The sequence below is a fragment of the Canis lupus genome, chromosome 13 (genome assembly GCF_011100685.1).
Source record: "Canis lupus familiaris isolate Mischka breed German Shepherd chromosome 13, alternate assembly UU_Cfam_GSD_1.0, whole genome shotgun sequence".
NCBI lineage: Eukaryota > Metazoa > Chordata > Mammalia > Carnivora > Canidae > Canis > Canis lupus.
In genome coordinates this window covers 18,533,369-18,549,495 of record NC_049234.1, presented here as the reverse complement: position 1 = coordinate 18,549,495, position 16,127 = coordinate 18,533,369, and the positions used below count along the sequence as shown (strand labels likewise).

Below are 16,127 nucleotides of genomic sequence, written 5' to 3'. Positions count from 1 at the left end.
ATTCTTTACCAAGTTTATTTGTGTACCTTCTTTTATTCATTTGAAATACAACAGTTGTACAGGGATAGTTAAAATAAGGTTTATTCTCATTTTAGAGGTGAGATAGTGGCTCAAGGTTTCTAAACCTAGTGGTCACACTGAGTTGGAAGCTTGGTATTCATAGTCTAAATGTAAGTTCCCAGCTAAAAGTGCTCTTCTTGGGCAGCCCGGGTGGCTCAGTGGTTTAGCGCCGCCTTCAGCCTGGGGTGTGATCCTGGAGACCCAGGATCGAGTCCCATGTTGGGCTCCCTGCATGGAGCCTGCTTCTCCTTCTGCCTGTGTCTCTGCCTCTCTCTGTCTCTCATGAATAAATAAATAAAATCTTTAAAAATAAAAGTGCTCTTCTTAATTAACATTGATCTAATGGCCAAGATACATACTTTTTAGAATTTGTTAAGTTATCCATTTAGCATTCTTTTCAAAACACTGTGAAATTCCTTTTTTACCTTCTCTTTTTTCATCCCATCTTGCATATAAATTCCAGGGTTAACTTTTTGTCCTTTTATGCTTATATGCAATATCCGTAGGCCATCTGACCTTTCTGCTCATAGAGCCATTTATGTGCTCTTAACCCTGAAACCTGTGTCTTTAGCTGCCTTTGTCTCCTAAATTCCCAATACATATATCCAGTTATCTAGTAGATATCACTTTGAGTCTCATAGATGGAAAATGTCCCAAGGTATATTCATTTTCTTTCTCCATAACTGCCTTCTTCTCCTGGCATCAGTAATTAATGACAATACTACATACCTAATAGTTCAAATTCATGGGTATGTTCTTCAATCGCTTTTTCTAGGGCATCTTCTCCATGCAATCAGTCAACATATCATATCTATTCCTTCTCCTCCCTTATCAGTGCCTAACTTCAGTCCCTTATAATTTCTGACCTGTTTCTCTGCTGAGTCTTTTCTTGATCCTCTTTCTCCTCTCTTCTGCTTCCAATTGATTTGCAGTGATTTATGAGTATTTTATATCAGGCTGGGCTTTTAGATGAATGTTCCTATGAAACAGGAACATTAACTTATTCAACTCCATCATTTAGAGGTATTTCTACAGCATAGTAATTGTTTCAGGAAGGGTTTGTTGATTGAATAAATGAATTATTTAAGCAATGGAGGAAAAAGAGAATGGGCTACTACACTGTAAAACTATAGAAAATCAAATACACTAAACTTCATAGGAAAATAGTTTAAAAAAAATAAGCTTTATAGTTTATACTGCAAGAGATCTATAGGAAATTCACCATGATATGTGTCCTGAATGTCTCCCTTCTTGGCTAAAATGAACTGTAAAACGGCATGGTTTCTAAACTGACCAGAACTTTAGCTAACTCTGGATAGTCCTCAAATAGTTCTCTGTGGCAAAGATCATGACGAGAGATCACAAAAGGAACTCCCAAACCAAGTAGTTATTTCAGGCTGTGCGTGGGCTCCTTTTAATGAATTTTCCATAAACAGAAACCCACTGGGTCACTCATGGTTCTGTATACCAGAGAGCAAGCCCAGTAGTATGGAATTTGCTGCATTGCATAATGTAAAAATAAACTTGTTAGAGAAAGTGTATTCTTCACTTGGCCTTTAGGATGAAACATAGACCAGTAGAGTGTTCTAGTCAAATCACCATCTGAGAAATTTCTATCTCGGTGGCTTGGACCAGTAAGTGCTAGTCTCAGTACAAAGAAGAGTCAATGTCAGTTCATCTGGACTTCAGGAAGGCTTTGGTTGATCTTCCATGATCTCCTAACTCTGTGCTCTTGGGTCTAAATGAAAAATAAGCAAATCAGGTCTTACTTTTAAACTATGCATGAAGGCTATAGTATAAGTGAGAGCATCTGGTAAATGTTAAAGGATTTGACCAAAAAACAGTATTATATGGCACATGCTCTGGGTTTGAATTCTGCTTCCACTAATAATGACTGTGACCTAGGACAGTTAGTTACTCATTCGAAGACTCATTTTTGTAGCTGGTAGAACAACAACAACAACAATAATAATATCCTAATGTAGGTACAAATCAAAATATTATAAAGGTTATTTTTAATTCTACTGCCTATCACAGAGTAGAGATTTGATGCATGTATGTTAGAATGGGATAGGCAAAATAGAATTCCATCTTCATATTGTCCATTTTTTGTTACCTGCAAATATCATTACCATACCACTCTACTTCCTAAATATTAAGAATTCTAATTAGAAATTTTGATTGGGACTAAGAGTTGGATGATTAACAAGAAAATCAATTAAAACATTAATACTAAAAAGTATACACATATACTATAAACTAAAACATTTAAATAAACATTCATTCACCTGTAATTTGAGATTTGGCCAAGGCTTTTCCTGGAATCTGGGTTTGCTAACTTAAGTCCTATGCTATCTTTCTTTAAAAAAAAAAAAACAAAACATGTTTTATAATATATATGGCCCATGCATTTCAATTTTGGCCCTTAAAGACCTTTATGAAACAAACTGAGTATTCTAGACGTTTACCCCATTTTGTTTTTACAGTTGTCTCAGCTACTCCAAATTCTTTTGTTTTTTTAAAGATTTATTTATTCATGAGAGACACACAGAGAGAGGCAGAGACATAGGCAGAGGGAGAGGGAGAAGCAGGCTTCATGCAGGGAGCCTGATGTGGGACTGGATCTGGGATACCAGGAACACGCCCTGAGCTAAAGGCAGGCGCTAAACCGCTGAGCCACCTAGGTGTCCCAGCTACTCCAGATTCTATAATAGATTGTTTTTGCTTCTTTGTGGCTCATCTTTATCAAGTCATTCCCAAAGCATTTTTCCTAGAAAAGTAATTTTTTTCACACCCCTGTTGATTGATTTGCATAATATTTGACTGAATTACCTAAGGATAGTTACAACCATAGCATGTACAGATACAGAGATAAAACTAGCATAACAGATTCAGCAACAAACATGCAACTGGCTTTTGTGAAGTACCAACATCATGGTAAGAGCAGATGAAAGATGGCATGTCAGAAGACAAGGGATGGCTGAAAAGTCAGGGTACTGGGGCATCAGTTGTTGGTTCTACAAAAAGGAGTAGTAGACATGGGTGAATGTGAAAAATGGAGATTGGAAAAGGGGGTTCTGAGATCCAAAGTGGTTTCACAAATAAAACAGTGGAGCAAGAAATAGGGAGTTAAAGCAAGAGATTTGTTTCCAAGGCCATTAGCTAATTAAATGCTGTCAAACCACGGAATATTATGATGGTAGCTTGAAAGGACTTTAAAGAACAAACAATTCAACCCACTCACCACCACCCTTACTAACATTTGATAGATGAGAAAAGATGGTTGGGCTGACATAGAACATTCTTTAACCTCTGTCCACCATGAAAAATGGAAGGGCAAGGAGAAGAACTAAGCTATTAGACATGGCACTTTAAGTGACCCTTCAAGGAAAGAGGCACCAGGGCTTCAGGAAAACTAGATGGAAGCACTAAATTGGAGGAGTCCCAGATTCCCTCAAGCAAAAGTGGTCTACCCCAAAGGGTGTATGCATAAGAAATGGGAGGAGGAAGAAAGAAAAAATAAAGAGAAAAAGGAGATGGAGCCAATGTTAAGATGATGTGTCCTTCTATGGCATCTTTTTCATTGCTTTTCCAGGAAATGCTGAAGAAAGTAAGGGACAGGACTGACATGAAGAGCTCCATTGATCTTGCCCATCCTCTGTCCAGTAACTGGTTCCAGAAATTCTGTGCGGGAATTAGGGCTAACCAGAGATTAAGACCTCACCGTCCAGTTTTGGCCACACAGTTCTGTCTTTTTACCATAGTGGAAAATTTTCAAATAAAACACAGAGGCCCAACAGAAGTTGCTAAAAACAAGTTATTTTGCAGTTCCTCAAGGCCTTCTGATTTGCAAAAATATATATGATAATCCCAATGCGGTGGCCTTGGAGAAATTACCTTCACTAGTATAATTGCCCTCTAATCCTTAAATCAACCTTATTTATTTATGTCTCTGTGGATTCCTTTCACCTCAACTTCCCTGTATTTTGAAGAAATGGCAACTAATTTCTTATGCATGGTTCCTGGAAACCAACAGTGTCATGTCCAGTTGCCTAGAAAAATATAAATTGCATCAGCTTTCTTGGTCAGATCTTCAATTTATGTGGCTCCTTCTAGTGAGAAACACAAGCACTGGGGGTGTGGGTTCCCATCCCATCCTATCATTTCTTGATAAGGGAGAAAATAGTCAGCTGATGAGTAAATGGGCACAACTAAGCCATGTTGAAATGAGAAAGGGGGATTGATGGGGAATCAGGCTGGAGAAAGTCTTAGGAATTCTAGTTCTACCAAGATGGGGCTCACTCAGTTGTAGCACACAAGATAAAGGTGTTCCTTTGCACCTCAGAGACAAAGCTCTTAAAAGTGACATAACCTGTAAAAACAGTCTTTCAGAAAATCAAAGGTGAACAGTGAGAGAAAAAAAGCATTTCTCTTTGCTTCCATGTGTCTGCAAGTTGCACTGGGAAAACTTCATTCCCTAATATTGAAGATTTTAGGAATATTTAAGCCAAATTCACACAAGGGGCCTTGAAAGAGGTAGCATCATCTACTCAAATGACCAAGTAGCTACAAGGCTTTTCCATCTTGCTCTGTTTCCCTCAAAACATATAATTATTTATTTCTTCACTTCTTTGCGGTCTTTCCCCTCACTAGACTGTGAACTCCTTGAAGGCAACAGCCATCTTGCCTTTTGTGCACCACTCTATGCTAAGTTCATTCTACAATGCCTGGTACACAGTGGATGCTCACCAGATGCGTGTTGAATGAATAAATAGATTCCATATTTCTGAAAGCTTCAGAGCAAGCCAGAGTTTCCACCCACTATTGGTCCATTTCTTCTTTCTCCTCATGTTGATGAGCTTTGTCTGAGCCAATAGAAAGTCCCTGGGGAAATTCAAGGACTTTTTTCCCTAGAAACCCTCAGGTCATGAAAGTGTCTTGAGAAGGCCCCCAGAGCAGCCCTGATTTTGCATTGTATTCCACTTTTTGTTAGGTAGGAGTCCTTTATCTCACAAGACTCTGAAGATTGTTCATGGCCCAGTGTGAGATATTTTGGGTTTTTTTTTTCTTTTGGCTTATCAGCTCATATTAGGTCTAGTCAGCTTTGATGCTTGTCATGTTCCAGTAAGAAGTGAATGTGTTGTTAATTAGATGAAAATGCCCAAATGCTTATGAAAAGGGCCATTCTTTACCTTTGTCACTCCAAATTCATAAGGGAGTGTTGTTTCCATAGCTGGGCATGCTTTTCCCAGGTCAAGGGGCTCCTGTGAAATTTCCTGGGTTCTATAAAGAAGAAAAGTTTGGAAAAAATTACTGTGTTTGGTCTGCCACTTCCCCAAAGCCTGAAAATAGTCTATGTTGATCCCTGTACCATAAACAAACAATAAAAACCAAATGAACCACCCCCTACACACAAACAACACTGTGTCTTCTGAGAGTGTGCTTTCGGTAATTAGTGTGAAGAACTACTTCCATGTTCCCTTGAAGATCTAGAATATGAGATAGAGCACCCAGGTGGAGCTGCCCTCCCAAGCAGCACCCTCACCCATGAGATTTTCTCACCTGCTGTCTTGGACCTATTCCTGATTTTATGTATAGAAACTTTTGAAACCCTGCCTGTTCCCTGAGGTTTTTCCCAACCAACGTGAAAAGAGGTGGTCATTTAATTTTCTTGTCACCATTTACGTGCAAGAGTCAAGATAGGGCTGTAGGATGTTCTGGAGAAAATATCAGTCTTAAAAGTCTTGGAATCTTTCCATGAACTTCAGGCTCCATGAGGACAGGGGTTATGTCTCATCTGTTAGCATATTCCTGTGCATTCTTGATAGGTGTTCAGTGCCTGGCTGGTGCATGATTGAATGAATGGATGGATGGTCTGGACGACTGTTAATGTAATCATGCAGTCTTCACACATCACCAGCTCTTTATTTCACTATACATCAAGTCTTAGAATGGGAAAACTGAAAGATACGTAGTCCTAAATATAGCTACAGTGATCCCCCCCATTTAAATGTTAGTCTCTCCACCTCCCCCTCCATACTTCCAATCTCTTTGACTTGCTGATTTTTTTTTTGTACACTTACCTTCTAACATGTAATTTATCTGTAATTATTCTCTTACCCACTACTCCACTGGACTGTACACTTTGCCAGAGCAGGGAGGGTTTCTTGACTGTTTTACTCAACAGCTGCATTCTAATTGTTCAGCACAGAGCTTGGCACATATTAAGGGCTCAGTAGCTATTTGTGAAGTGAATAAATGAAAGAATAGTTATTGAGTATGGACTCCAAGCACTGGAGTCACTGCAGGAGTTTTTTTTAATCTCTAATCCCAGCTCCACACCCGCGGAATCAGAATGGGTAGGGTTGTGAATCCCAGGAATCCGCATTTTTATCGGGGAGTCTAGGAGATTTCTGGTATAGCTATTCTGAGGCCTACTAATTCATCCAACTCATTCATCTAGACATCCTGAAACCCAGGGAGATTAAACATCCTATTATCTATGAGCCTGGGTTTACTTAAATCAATTTGTGCTGCCACCCCCATCTTGGTCTTTGAAATTAAGCTACGAGAGGCAAAAATGACGGCTTCTGAACTCACTTTCTGTGGTGCAGCCCTGTAGGCAGGAGGGTAGTCAGGGACTTTCTGAGTCTAATGATGCTTTTGCACAGAAGAGCCACCCTATCTAACAATGCTAACATGCCATTGTTTCCCTCTCTCCTAGTTCCTGGACATCTCCATTAAATGGACCACCCAGGAAACCTTTCCTCCAAAGTACCTTCATTATGACCCAGAAACCTCTCGCCAGCTGATGTGTGACAAGTGTCCTCCTGGCACTTCTCTGAAACAGCACTGCACAGCAAAGCGGAAGACTGTGTGTGTCCCTTGTCCCAACCACTACTACACGGACCTGTGGCACACCAGTGACGAGTGTCTATACTGCAGGCCGGTGTGCAAGGAGCTCCAGTATGTCAAGCAGGAGTGCAACCGGACCCACAACCGTGTGTGCGAGTGTGAGGAAGGGCGCTACCTGGAGCTTGAGTTCTGCCTGAAGCACAGGAGCTGTCCCCCTGGCTTTGGAGTGCTCCACGCTGGTACGCATCGGCTTTCAGCATGCGACAAAATTAATGAGATCATACAAAGTCAGGTAGTACTGAAAGTTTAAGGGAACACTTTGCGTCCTGGAGATATTATAGGATAGCAAATTGCAAAGGTAATAGAACCTGCTAGGTACGTCCTGTGTGTCTGGCTGGCTGCCAAAGGACCATTCCTCAGAGGAATACTTTGCCACTACTGGGCAATTTAGTGACAGATCTCAAATGCAGCAAATGGGTCTCTAATGAGATGCGTGATGGAGTGCTCCTTTTTAAAGGGATATGCTCTGAGTCGCACTGTTCATAGTTGATACATACCTCTGTGTTTCCCTTCAGCATGGACAGCTTCAAACTACAGTGCTTTTTGACAAACATCAGAAATTATAATTGATACCAAGAGAGTAATTAGGCTGATATTAATGAGGCTCTGGAGTGCTAACAATAAGCAGTTATAATTAATTATGTAAAAAATGAGAATGGTTCGGGGAAATGCATTTCATTATTAAAAATGAAGTTAGTTCTTCCCTTGGCATGGGAGTCGAGTGTCTATGAGGATAAAGACCAGCAGTATCTCTAAAATGAGCTTATTCTTTATCATAGACAAAACAGATTGTCAAGCCAAGAGTAAGTACTTGTCTACAAACAAAAGTACTTTCTCTTTTTGCATTTTGAACAACACAGGTTAGGGCCAGTGTGCATTGAATCTTATAAAGCTGCAACCCACATTCTTTCCTACCACATTCATGAAGCTTCAATGCAGTCTATATCCTCTCGTGACTTGGGAAAATTAAGAATATTCACTTCCTCTCCTTTCCTTTTTTCTCCCACTTTTCTGGAGGAAGTAGTAATCAGTATAGATTCTGATTACTCAGTATGAAACAGTGTATTTCACCCCCAGTGCTACTGACATTTGGGGCTGAATAATTCTTTTTATGCGCAGCTGTCCTGTGCATTGTAGAATGTTTAGCAGCATCCCTGGTCTCTAGCCACTAGATGCCAATAGTATTCCTTCCCTAGTTGTGATGACCAAAAATATCTCCAGACATTGCCAGTTGTCCCCTGGATGCCAAAATCACCCCTAGTTCAGATCTACTGGTTTAGAGGATGCTAATTATTTGTAATTATTTTAACTTTCAGAAGTGGTGTTCTACCACTTCTACATAGCCTAAATTATTCAATGACAAATACTTTAGGTTTAAAGGCATACAAAGGAAACATTCAAAAGTTGAAGTCTATTTCATTGCCTGAATTGTGAATTGTATAAAAATAATTACAGGAGGTGCAAATTGCATGAGTGTCCCTTAAAATGTCTCCATCATGAGTATGAAGAAATTGGTGAGACTTCCTAGCTTTTATTGCATGATGCTTTGGGATTCAAAAGCTAAACCAAATTGTAGGGGGTAAAACTCACCCAACAAAACCAAATCCATTTAATTCAATTCAGTTAAGTTGTATATGCAGAAAAATTAATTAAGCAGGGGCTCTATAGCTTGGAAACTAGAAAAATTTGGAAAATAATGGAAATGGCATTTTCTCACATCAGCATGAAAATTTGTTTGTGGAATGAAGCAAGCAGGCAGCCAGAAGACAGACAAAAAGACACATTTTATTTGTGGCACCACAGTGGGGCTTATTTACCTCTCCCTCCCTAAAAACCCACAGAGCAGTTCCTCATGGAAAATAAGAGGTTTCCAGTCCAAAGAGAAGGAGGACTATGTAGTGTTATTCCAAAAAGTATTAACCATTCCTTGCCGCTGTTGTTTTGAAGTCAGATTATCCCTTTTCCATGTTTTACCTATGCCATTCTGTGTGTGCGTCCTGTAATTCTTCTGTCCTTTCTTACGGCTGGCATGATGACATCCTCAATTGGAAAGCAGACCTCCCCTCCCCATTATGGTGTCTCACATTTTGCCTGTCAGATTATACCTTTTACCTTTATTTCCACTGACATTAATAAGGCAAAATCATTTACTTAGATGGATAAACCTTTTTTTTTTTTTACAGAAAGTTCTAACAATGATAAAAGAGGGAAGTCCTCTTCAGAAAGGTCATTATATAAAGCCTCCCAAATATTTTAAGAAACTTTTCCTTCCATTATTCTTGGATTCTGTTAAAGAACTTTACAAATTACATTACCTGAAAGAATGTCTTATATCTTTGACATTGTCATTGGGATGTGTGGCAAGACCCAAACCATGGGTCTGAAGAATGATAAGATTCTTGAAGAATGATATCTAAAGAATGATACGATTCTTCTGAAGAATGATAAAATTCTTCTGAAAAATGATAAGATTCTTCTTTACGCAATTGGCTTTCCAGAACACGTGGCAGTTGGCCGAGGGAGACTTAGATCCAGATGGCCAAGTCCACTTATTCCCAATATGTTAGCAATGAAAGAATACTATGGAGGCCTTGCCAAATACCTCTGCTTATGATATTGTAGGAACTGGTGTGAAGTTGGATCCCACTTAAGGTGAGAGGTATAGTAAGAAAGTATTAAACAACAACAAAACTTAGACCTCTGTGGAAGGTTTTCCCTAATACAATGTCACTGCAATGCTGGAAACGGCACATGAAAATTTCAGGCCCGTGGTTTGCCCCTTCCTCTTTTTTTTTTTTTTTTTCTCCTGCCAGCCCTTTGTCATTTTTACTGGTCAACGCATCATCAATTCCTTTAGAAGAAGTAGGAGCTGAAACTAGAACCAAATCGTTTTGCTCTTTCTTTCCTTCTTTCTTACCTCTGGTTTTGATACAATGAGGTGGGAGGTTTGAATTTTTAATAAATGAAGTTTATTAACTTGCTGTTCCTTTCATTTGTCCCTTTTGTATTTGTTATCTCGCCTGAACCAGAATTGGCCTGGAAAAAGTACATTTGAATATTGAAGTCTGAATCTGTTCAACTAGCTTACACTAGATGGAGGTATTTTCATATGCAAATACCCTGTAATGTATAATCTAGCCACACATAATAAAGTCAAGGGTTTGAAGGTATTTATCTTTAGTTGTTGACTGGTTCAAGTTTTTCTAACTAGCGAGTTCTCCAAACTTATCATGTATCTTTCCACCATGAAATAAAATGCCCTTGCAATCACCCTTCCCTGAAATTTTACTGATGGTGCTCTTTTAAAACTCAATAGTTTAAGCAAACGGTATATCATTTCCCATTTACTGTGTAGCTTAACTGCAGGCTTACGCTTTTAAGTCAGTGATCAACTTTATTGCCACCTTCAAAAGTTTATTATAATGTTGTAAATTTTTACTTCTCAAGGTTAGCATACTTATGAGTTGCTTCAAAATTAGGATTCAGGAAAGACAGAACTTCAGGAGGCACCGACTGGAATTTAACAACCTAGCATTCAGTGGGTACTAATTTCAAAGAATGATATTACAGCAGATATACACAGCAGTTATCTTCATGATTTTCCAGAAAGAAATGTGAGAAGAATATGGTTGGCAGCAAGGCCTCATGGATGCTTCAGCACAGGCAGGACAAATGAACACCCTTACTCTTTCCTTCCCTCTCATTTCGTGTTTTGTAGGTCACAGCAAAATATATTTGTGTTTGTATTTCAGGGAAGGGAGACCACCTAAGGGGTTACTAACTAAAGGTTTTGTTCTCTAACGAGGTGAAAAATGCCTAAAGTTTTGTGCAACATAATAGTAGAAGTAAAAACCAAGTTAGAAGTCTTTCCAAAATGTCTTAAGAGGATGTCTGCTGTGCAAGTGTTTGTGAAGAAGGTGCTAAATTGCTTGGTATTTTCTGTAGGAACCCCAGAACGAAATACAGTTTGCAAAAGATGCCCAGATGGGTTCTTCTCGAATGAGACGTCATCTAAAGCACCCTGTAGAAAACACACAAACTGCAGTGCATTTGGTCTCCTTCTAACACAGAAAGGAAATGCAACTCATGACAATGTATGCTCTGGAAACAGTGAATCGACTAAAAAATGTGGAATAGGTAATTATATTTCTACCTCTTCTTAAATAATTATACCTTCTTAAATTTCTACCTTCTACTACCTCTGAATTAGATACAAGACCCTCTGGCTACCTTCTTAGCAAAACTCATGTTTTTTCATTCTTGAACATTAACAGGCTAAGACTGTTCTGTGCATTGCTGCTAATGCCACAAGTCAAAATCTCTCCAGAGGTCTTACCTTGTCATGATCATGCTCCCAAACTTGACTTTGTCCCTTTCACACTTGACTCAAATCTTACCCATGGGGAATAGGGTGATGCAAAGATTATATCTAAAGTCAAATTAGCAGTCAACATTTTAGAGGTTTCTTTTAATAAATTATGCATTTTTAATCAGTTTTAAGAATAAAAACCGGCAACTAAGAAGCACCATGACATAGACTGGTAACAAATCAGAAAATGCAAATCTGGCTTGTTACCTATGGTATTACTACCTCTATGGCACTGAAGTGATCAGTTCCTCTGGTTGTCCTAAACTCTATTCAGGAAGGGTCACTGCTCCAAGCTCATTATGTGAATGTATCCCGTGTTGGTGTCATTCCTACAACTTGACTAATCTCAGACATTCTATCAAGGATGCATCACACTGAAGATGACCTGCCTTTTATCATTTAACCAGCTTGACCACCCCCCCCAGGCATTTTTTTGTATGACACAGAAGAATATGAAACATAGGACTGTGAGCTGAGATATTTAAGATTCAAACCCAGTTCCAACATTTTTTCACCATTTCATCAGAATCTTAGACCAGCCATTTAGCCTTTCTGCTTTCCTATTCAAACAATGGAATGAGGGAAGGAGTGATAAGAGGAGGGACTTTGACCTTTATCATTCTCTTTATTTAATTCATTTTAAATTTTATTTTTATCATTGATTGAGCACTTACTGTGTGCCAGGTACTTTTGCTATATGAGATTTAATCTTTACAAAAACACTGTGAAGTTTGCTTAAGTTCAGTATAGGTGATGAAGAATCAGAGAAGATTCATCAGGTCTGATGAATCCGCAGACAAACTCTTAACCTCTGGGATAAACAGATTCTACCCAGACACTCAGGCCATTGTATCTCTTTTTCTAAGTGGCATATTTTTTGTGTTTATTTTCCCACTTAATGTATGTTTTTACATCTATATCTATTACTATATCTATATATTACTATATATATATATACTATATCTATATCTATTACTCTATTACTATTACTATATATTATCTATATCTATCCTTGTTCTTAAAGGTAAACTAAGTGTTTATGTGTGTGCAGAAAATGGTATACTACTCTAGATTACTTTTCACACTCCTCTAAAGACAGTAATTATATTTGTTTTGACACAGATCTTGACGTAACTTGTGGATGCTAGCTAACCCTCTAACAGGATATTTAATATTTACATGAAAATAGGTTAATGCGTACTTCAAGTCATAGAATTTTTGCTGCAATTAATTTACAGCAATATTTTCATTAGACATTTGTTAAAATCTCCCCCCACCCAAATGCCCTAAAAGGACATTAGAAAGGACATAAACCCAGTTGAGTTGACAACCTGCCACTAAGACCCAGCCAACAGAGGGTTGATTTTATTCGAACTTCACATTTTTAACACGTTAGATTTTGAAAAACCCTATTGTGATGGCTTATTTATGTCTTGCCCACTGGACTTCCAAGAATCCAGTTGCTAAGTAAATCTTGGTTTTCCTACCTTTAGATGTCACCTTGTGTGAGGAGGCATTCTTCAGGTTTGCTGTTCCTACAAAGTTCACTCCTAATTGGCTCAGCGTCCTGGTAGACAATTTGCCTGGCACCAGAGTAAATGCAGAGAGTGTAGAGAGGATAAAACGGCGACACAGCTCACAAGAACAGACTTTCCAGCTACTGAAGTTATGGAAACATCAAAACAAAGATCAAGATATAGTCAAGAAGATCTTCCAAGGTATGGTAACCTGAAATAAACAAATCAAACAAATCAAAGATACCCATTTATCATTAAGAAGACTAGGTACCTGTTTAGTTGTGTGGATGATGTTTCCCTTTGGGAATTATTATTGGACTAAAATATTTTCACCAAATGATTGTGTAGAAGCTATCCCTAGAGCGGTCATCCACGGTTGTAGTGTCACCTCCTCCATACCCCCAAATGCTTTTTAAAGTATATTGAACACTCTAAACCAAGAGATGGTCCATTTCACATACAGGACCTCAGGAATTCCACCTCTAGATCCCTTAGCAGTTTTATTAGCATTCCCTCTGGCCTACCTGGATGTTCTTTACACACTTTGGATCTTATCTTGCATTTCCACCAAGAAGCTATGTTGTATTTATTTGTATTCATTTGGTAGTTCTCTCCAGAGAGCCTCCAAGTGTCTTACAGATGTCCTCTCATTAATCCTCACAACATAGCCTATTTTAAAATTACCATTTTAATAGCATATGTTGTGAGGATTAATGAGATGAGGTCCGTAAAGTGTTTGAGCTTCTTAGAGAAAGAGGTTAGTTAAAACCAAGTACGCTCATGTTATAGGGTTTTATAAAGAATCTCCTTTAGAAACAATGTGTGTGTGTATGTGTGTGTGTGTGTGTGTTATGATGGAAAAGAATCCAAAGGGGAAAAGGAAGTTTCATGCAGTGTGGACTGTAAGCTTTAGAATATACAGTGGAAAGAATCTGGACTTCGGTTAGCATTGGAGCACCTGCCAGAAAGAAGGAGGAAGGTTTTCATAGTGCAGACAGTGTCAGTGAGAAACCCATCTACAATTTACCTGCAGGTAGATGACTGAGGAGTTTTATACTTCCCCAAAAGCCTCAAGCATCTGAAACTGAGGCCTGTTATTTTAGGAGACTAAGATCTTTGACAGCTGAATGCTTTCACTTGTGCAGAGTAAAGTTTTCTTCTGTTTTGGCAAACAAAATGTATTCTTTGAAAGTATAATTAGCCCTGAAGCAAGTAAAAAAGGGGGCGGGGGATGTGGGGTGGGATAGAGAATCAGAGACTGTTAGAATTTTACGGGGCCAAATTCTCTATTTTAAAAATGAGGACATTTCAACCCAAAAAGATGAACTGACTTGCCTTAGGGCTCACAGACAGTAAATGACTCATGTCATTAATGGAAATGTTAGATACTCTCCCTTACATTTATGTAGCAGCTCATTACTGAAATACACTCTAGGCCATATAGATCCTACCATTCTTTGCCCTCATTTTATTGGGTTTTTCAGATCTCCTCCTCCGTAGTTATTATCCTCTTGTGCTATAAATTATCTTGGTTTTAACTAGCCCTTTTCTCTTCAAATGGGGTATATACCAGATATCCACTAGTTCAAGTTTATATTAAAAAATGGCTAACTCGAATACTTTATTTCTATTTTTCTGAAATGTTATGGTTTTAATTTTCCCAATTTTTCTTAGAAAACTGAGTGATGTGTCTATAGTTTTCTATTGTTCATTTCCAAAATTAGGGCTTTTTACAAAGCTTTGTTGGATGCCTAGAATACATAAAGCATATTACCCTTTACCACAGAATAATATTCAGCTCAGTTCTCACAAATAACTAGCATCACTTAGGCCTCCCTTCCCTCTCAAAAAAAAAAAAAAAAGGAAAGAGGTTATCCTTAAAATAAATTTACGAAATTCTAGGAGAACCTCCTTCAGCCTCATGATAGTTTTGTGCTGGTGGCTTTAGAATATACGTTATGTGAACATCTCTTTGGGCTTTTGCTTTATGCAGATATTGACCTGTGTGAGAACAGCGTACAGCGGCACATTGGATACACAAACCTTACCTTCGAGCAGCTCCGCAGCTTGATGGAAAGCTTACCGGGGAAGAAAGTCACCACAGAAGACATTGAGAAGACGATGAAGACATGCAAATCAAGTGAGCAGATTCTGAAGCTGCTCAGCCTGTGGAGAATAAAAAATGGTGACCAAGACACCTTGAAGGGCTTAATGCATGCTCTGAAGCACTTGAAGCCATACCACTTCCCCAAAACTGTCACTCAGAGCCTGAAGAAGACCATCAGGTTCCTTCACAGCTTCACCATGTACAGATTATATCAGAAGCTATTTTTAGAAATGATAGGGAACCAGGTCCAATCAGTAAAAATAAGCTGCTTATAACTGGAAATGGTCACTGGGCTATGTCCTCATAATAGACCAGATCCAATGAATGAGTAAACTATTTCTCAGGCACTTGTTGGGGGCGGGGGGTACAGTGATTTCTTTCTCATCGCCAAGGACTAGATCTGGCCACAGGGCACAAAAGGAAACAATGGTGTGGAGAAAGAACTAACGTCTCCCCAAAAAAGTTTATCCAACTGATAGATCTGGTCCAATATCTACTGACTATATTTTCTCTTATTACTGCTCGCAGTAATTCAACTGGAAATAAGAAACTAGATTCCATTGTGCCTTACTAAATATGGGAATGTCTAACTTAAATAGCTTTGAGATTTCAGCTGTGCTAGAGGCTTTTATTAGAAAGCCCTATTTTTTTTCTGTAAAGTTACTAATATATCTGTAACACTATTACAGTATTTCTATTTATATTCATTCAGATATAAGGTTTGTACATATTATCATCCTAAAAGGAAATTGTATAAGACAATTTTAGAAAGAAAAATATATGTTCTGTTTATTATTATGACAAATGAGAGATAAAATATATTTTTTAATGGAAAGTTTATAGCATCTCTTAATAGGTACGGCCATCCTTCCTGTGTGGAGTGTTTTTGTAATATACTTTTACCTGTATAAGCTGTAATATCATTTTATAGAAAATGCATTATATAGTCAATTGTTTAATGTTGGAAAGTGTATGAAGTATAAATTATCTGAATATTAGATGCTCTGAGAAATTGAATGTACTTTATTTAAAAGATTTTATGTTTTTACTATCTAAACATCATTAAAGTTTTCAAATTATTTTTCATTGCTTTTCCTCTTGCTTTTATTTGAATGGGACACTAATGGGTCTGAGCTGTTACAATTTTCCTTGTTCTTTT

The 16,127-nt window shown here is 38.3% G+C and overlaps 1 protein-coding gene and 2 long non-coding RNA genes across 4 annotated transcripts in view; 1 reads left to right on the top strand and 2 right to left on the bottom strand.

Annotated features, from left to right (window-relative positions):
- LOC102151142 overlaps positions 1–13,598 on the bottom strand; it is a 16,991-nt gene extending 3,393 nt beyond the window's left edge. The window contains exons 1-2 of the long non-coding RNA XR_005368590.1: positions 12,832–13,598; positions 5,253–5,343 (exon numbers count right to left, since the gene is read on the bottom strand). This is a non-coding gene — a long non-coding RNA (uncharacterized LOC102151142). The remainder of the gene's footprint in view (positions 1–5,252; positions 5,344–12,831) is intronic.
- Positions 1–16,054, top strand: part of TNFRSF11B (TNF receptor superfamily member 11b) — a 27,476-nt gene extending 11,422 nt beyond the window's left edge. The window contains exons 2-5 of the mRNA XM_038555386.1: positions 6,785–7,154; positions 10,921–11,112; positions 12,838–13,062; positions 14,855–16,054. Of these exons, the coding sequence (XP_038411314.1) occupies positions 6,785–7,154; positions 10,921–11,112; positions 12,838–13,062; positions 14,855–15,243 (1,176 nt within the window). The 3' untranslated portion in view covers positions 15,244–16,054. The remainder of the gene's footprint in view (positions 1–6,784; positions 7,155–10,920; positions 11,113–12,837; positions 13,063–14,854) is intronic.
- Positions 14,839–16,127, bottom strand: part of LOC119865399 — a 259,911-nt gene continuing 258,622 nt past the window's right edge. The window contains exon 4 of one of the 2 annotated variants that reach the window (XR_005368589.1): positions 14,839–15,027. This is a non-coding gene — a long non-coding RNA (uncharacterized LOC119865399). The remainder of the gene's footprint in view (positions 15,028–16,127) is intronic. The other variant, XR_005368588.1, reaches the window with a different exon arrangement.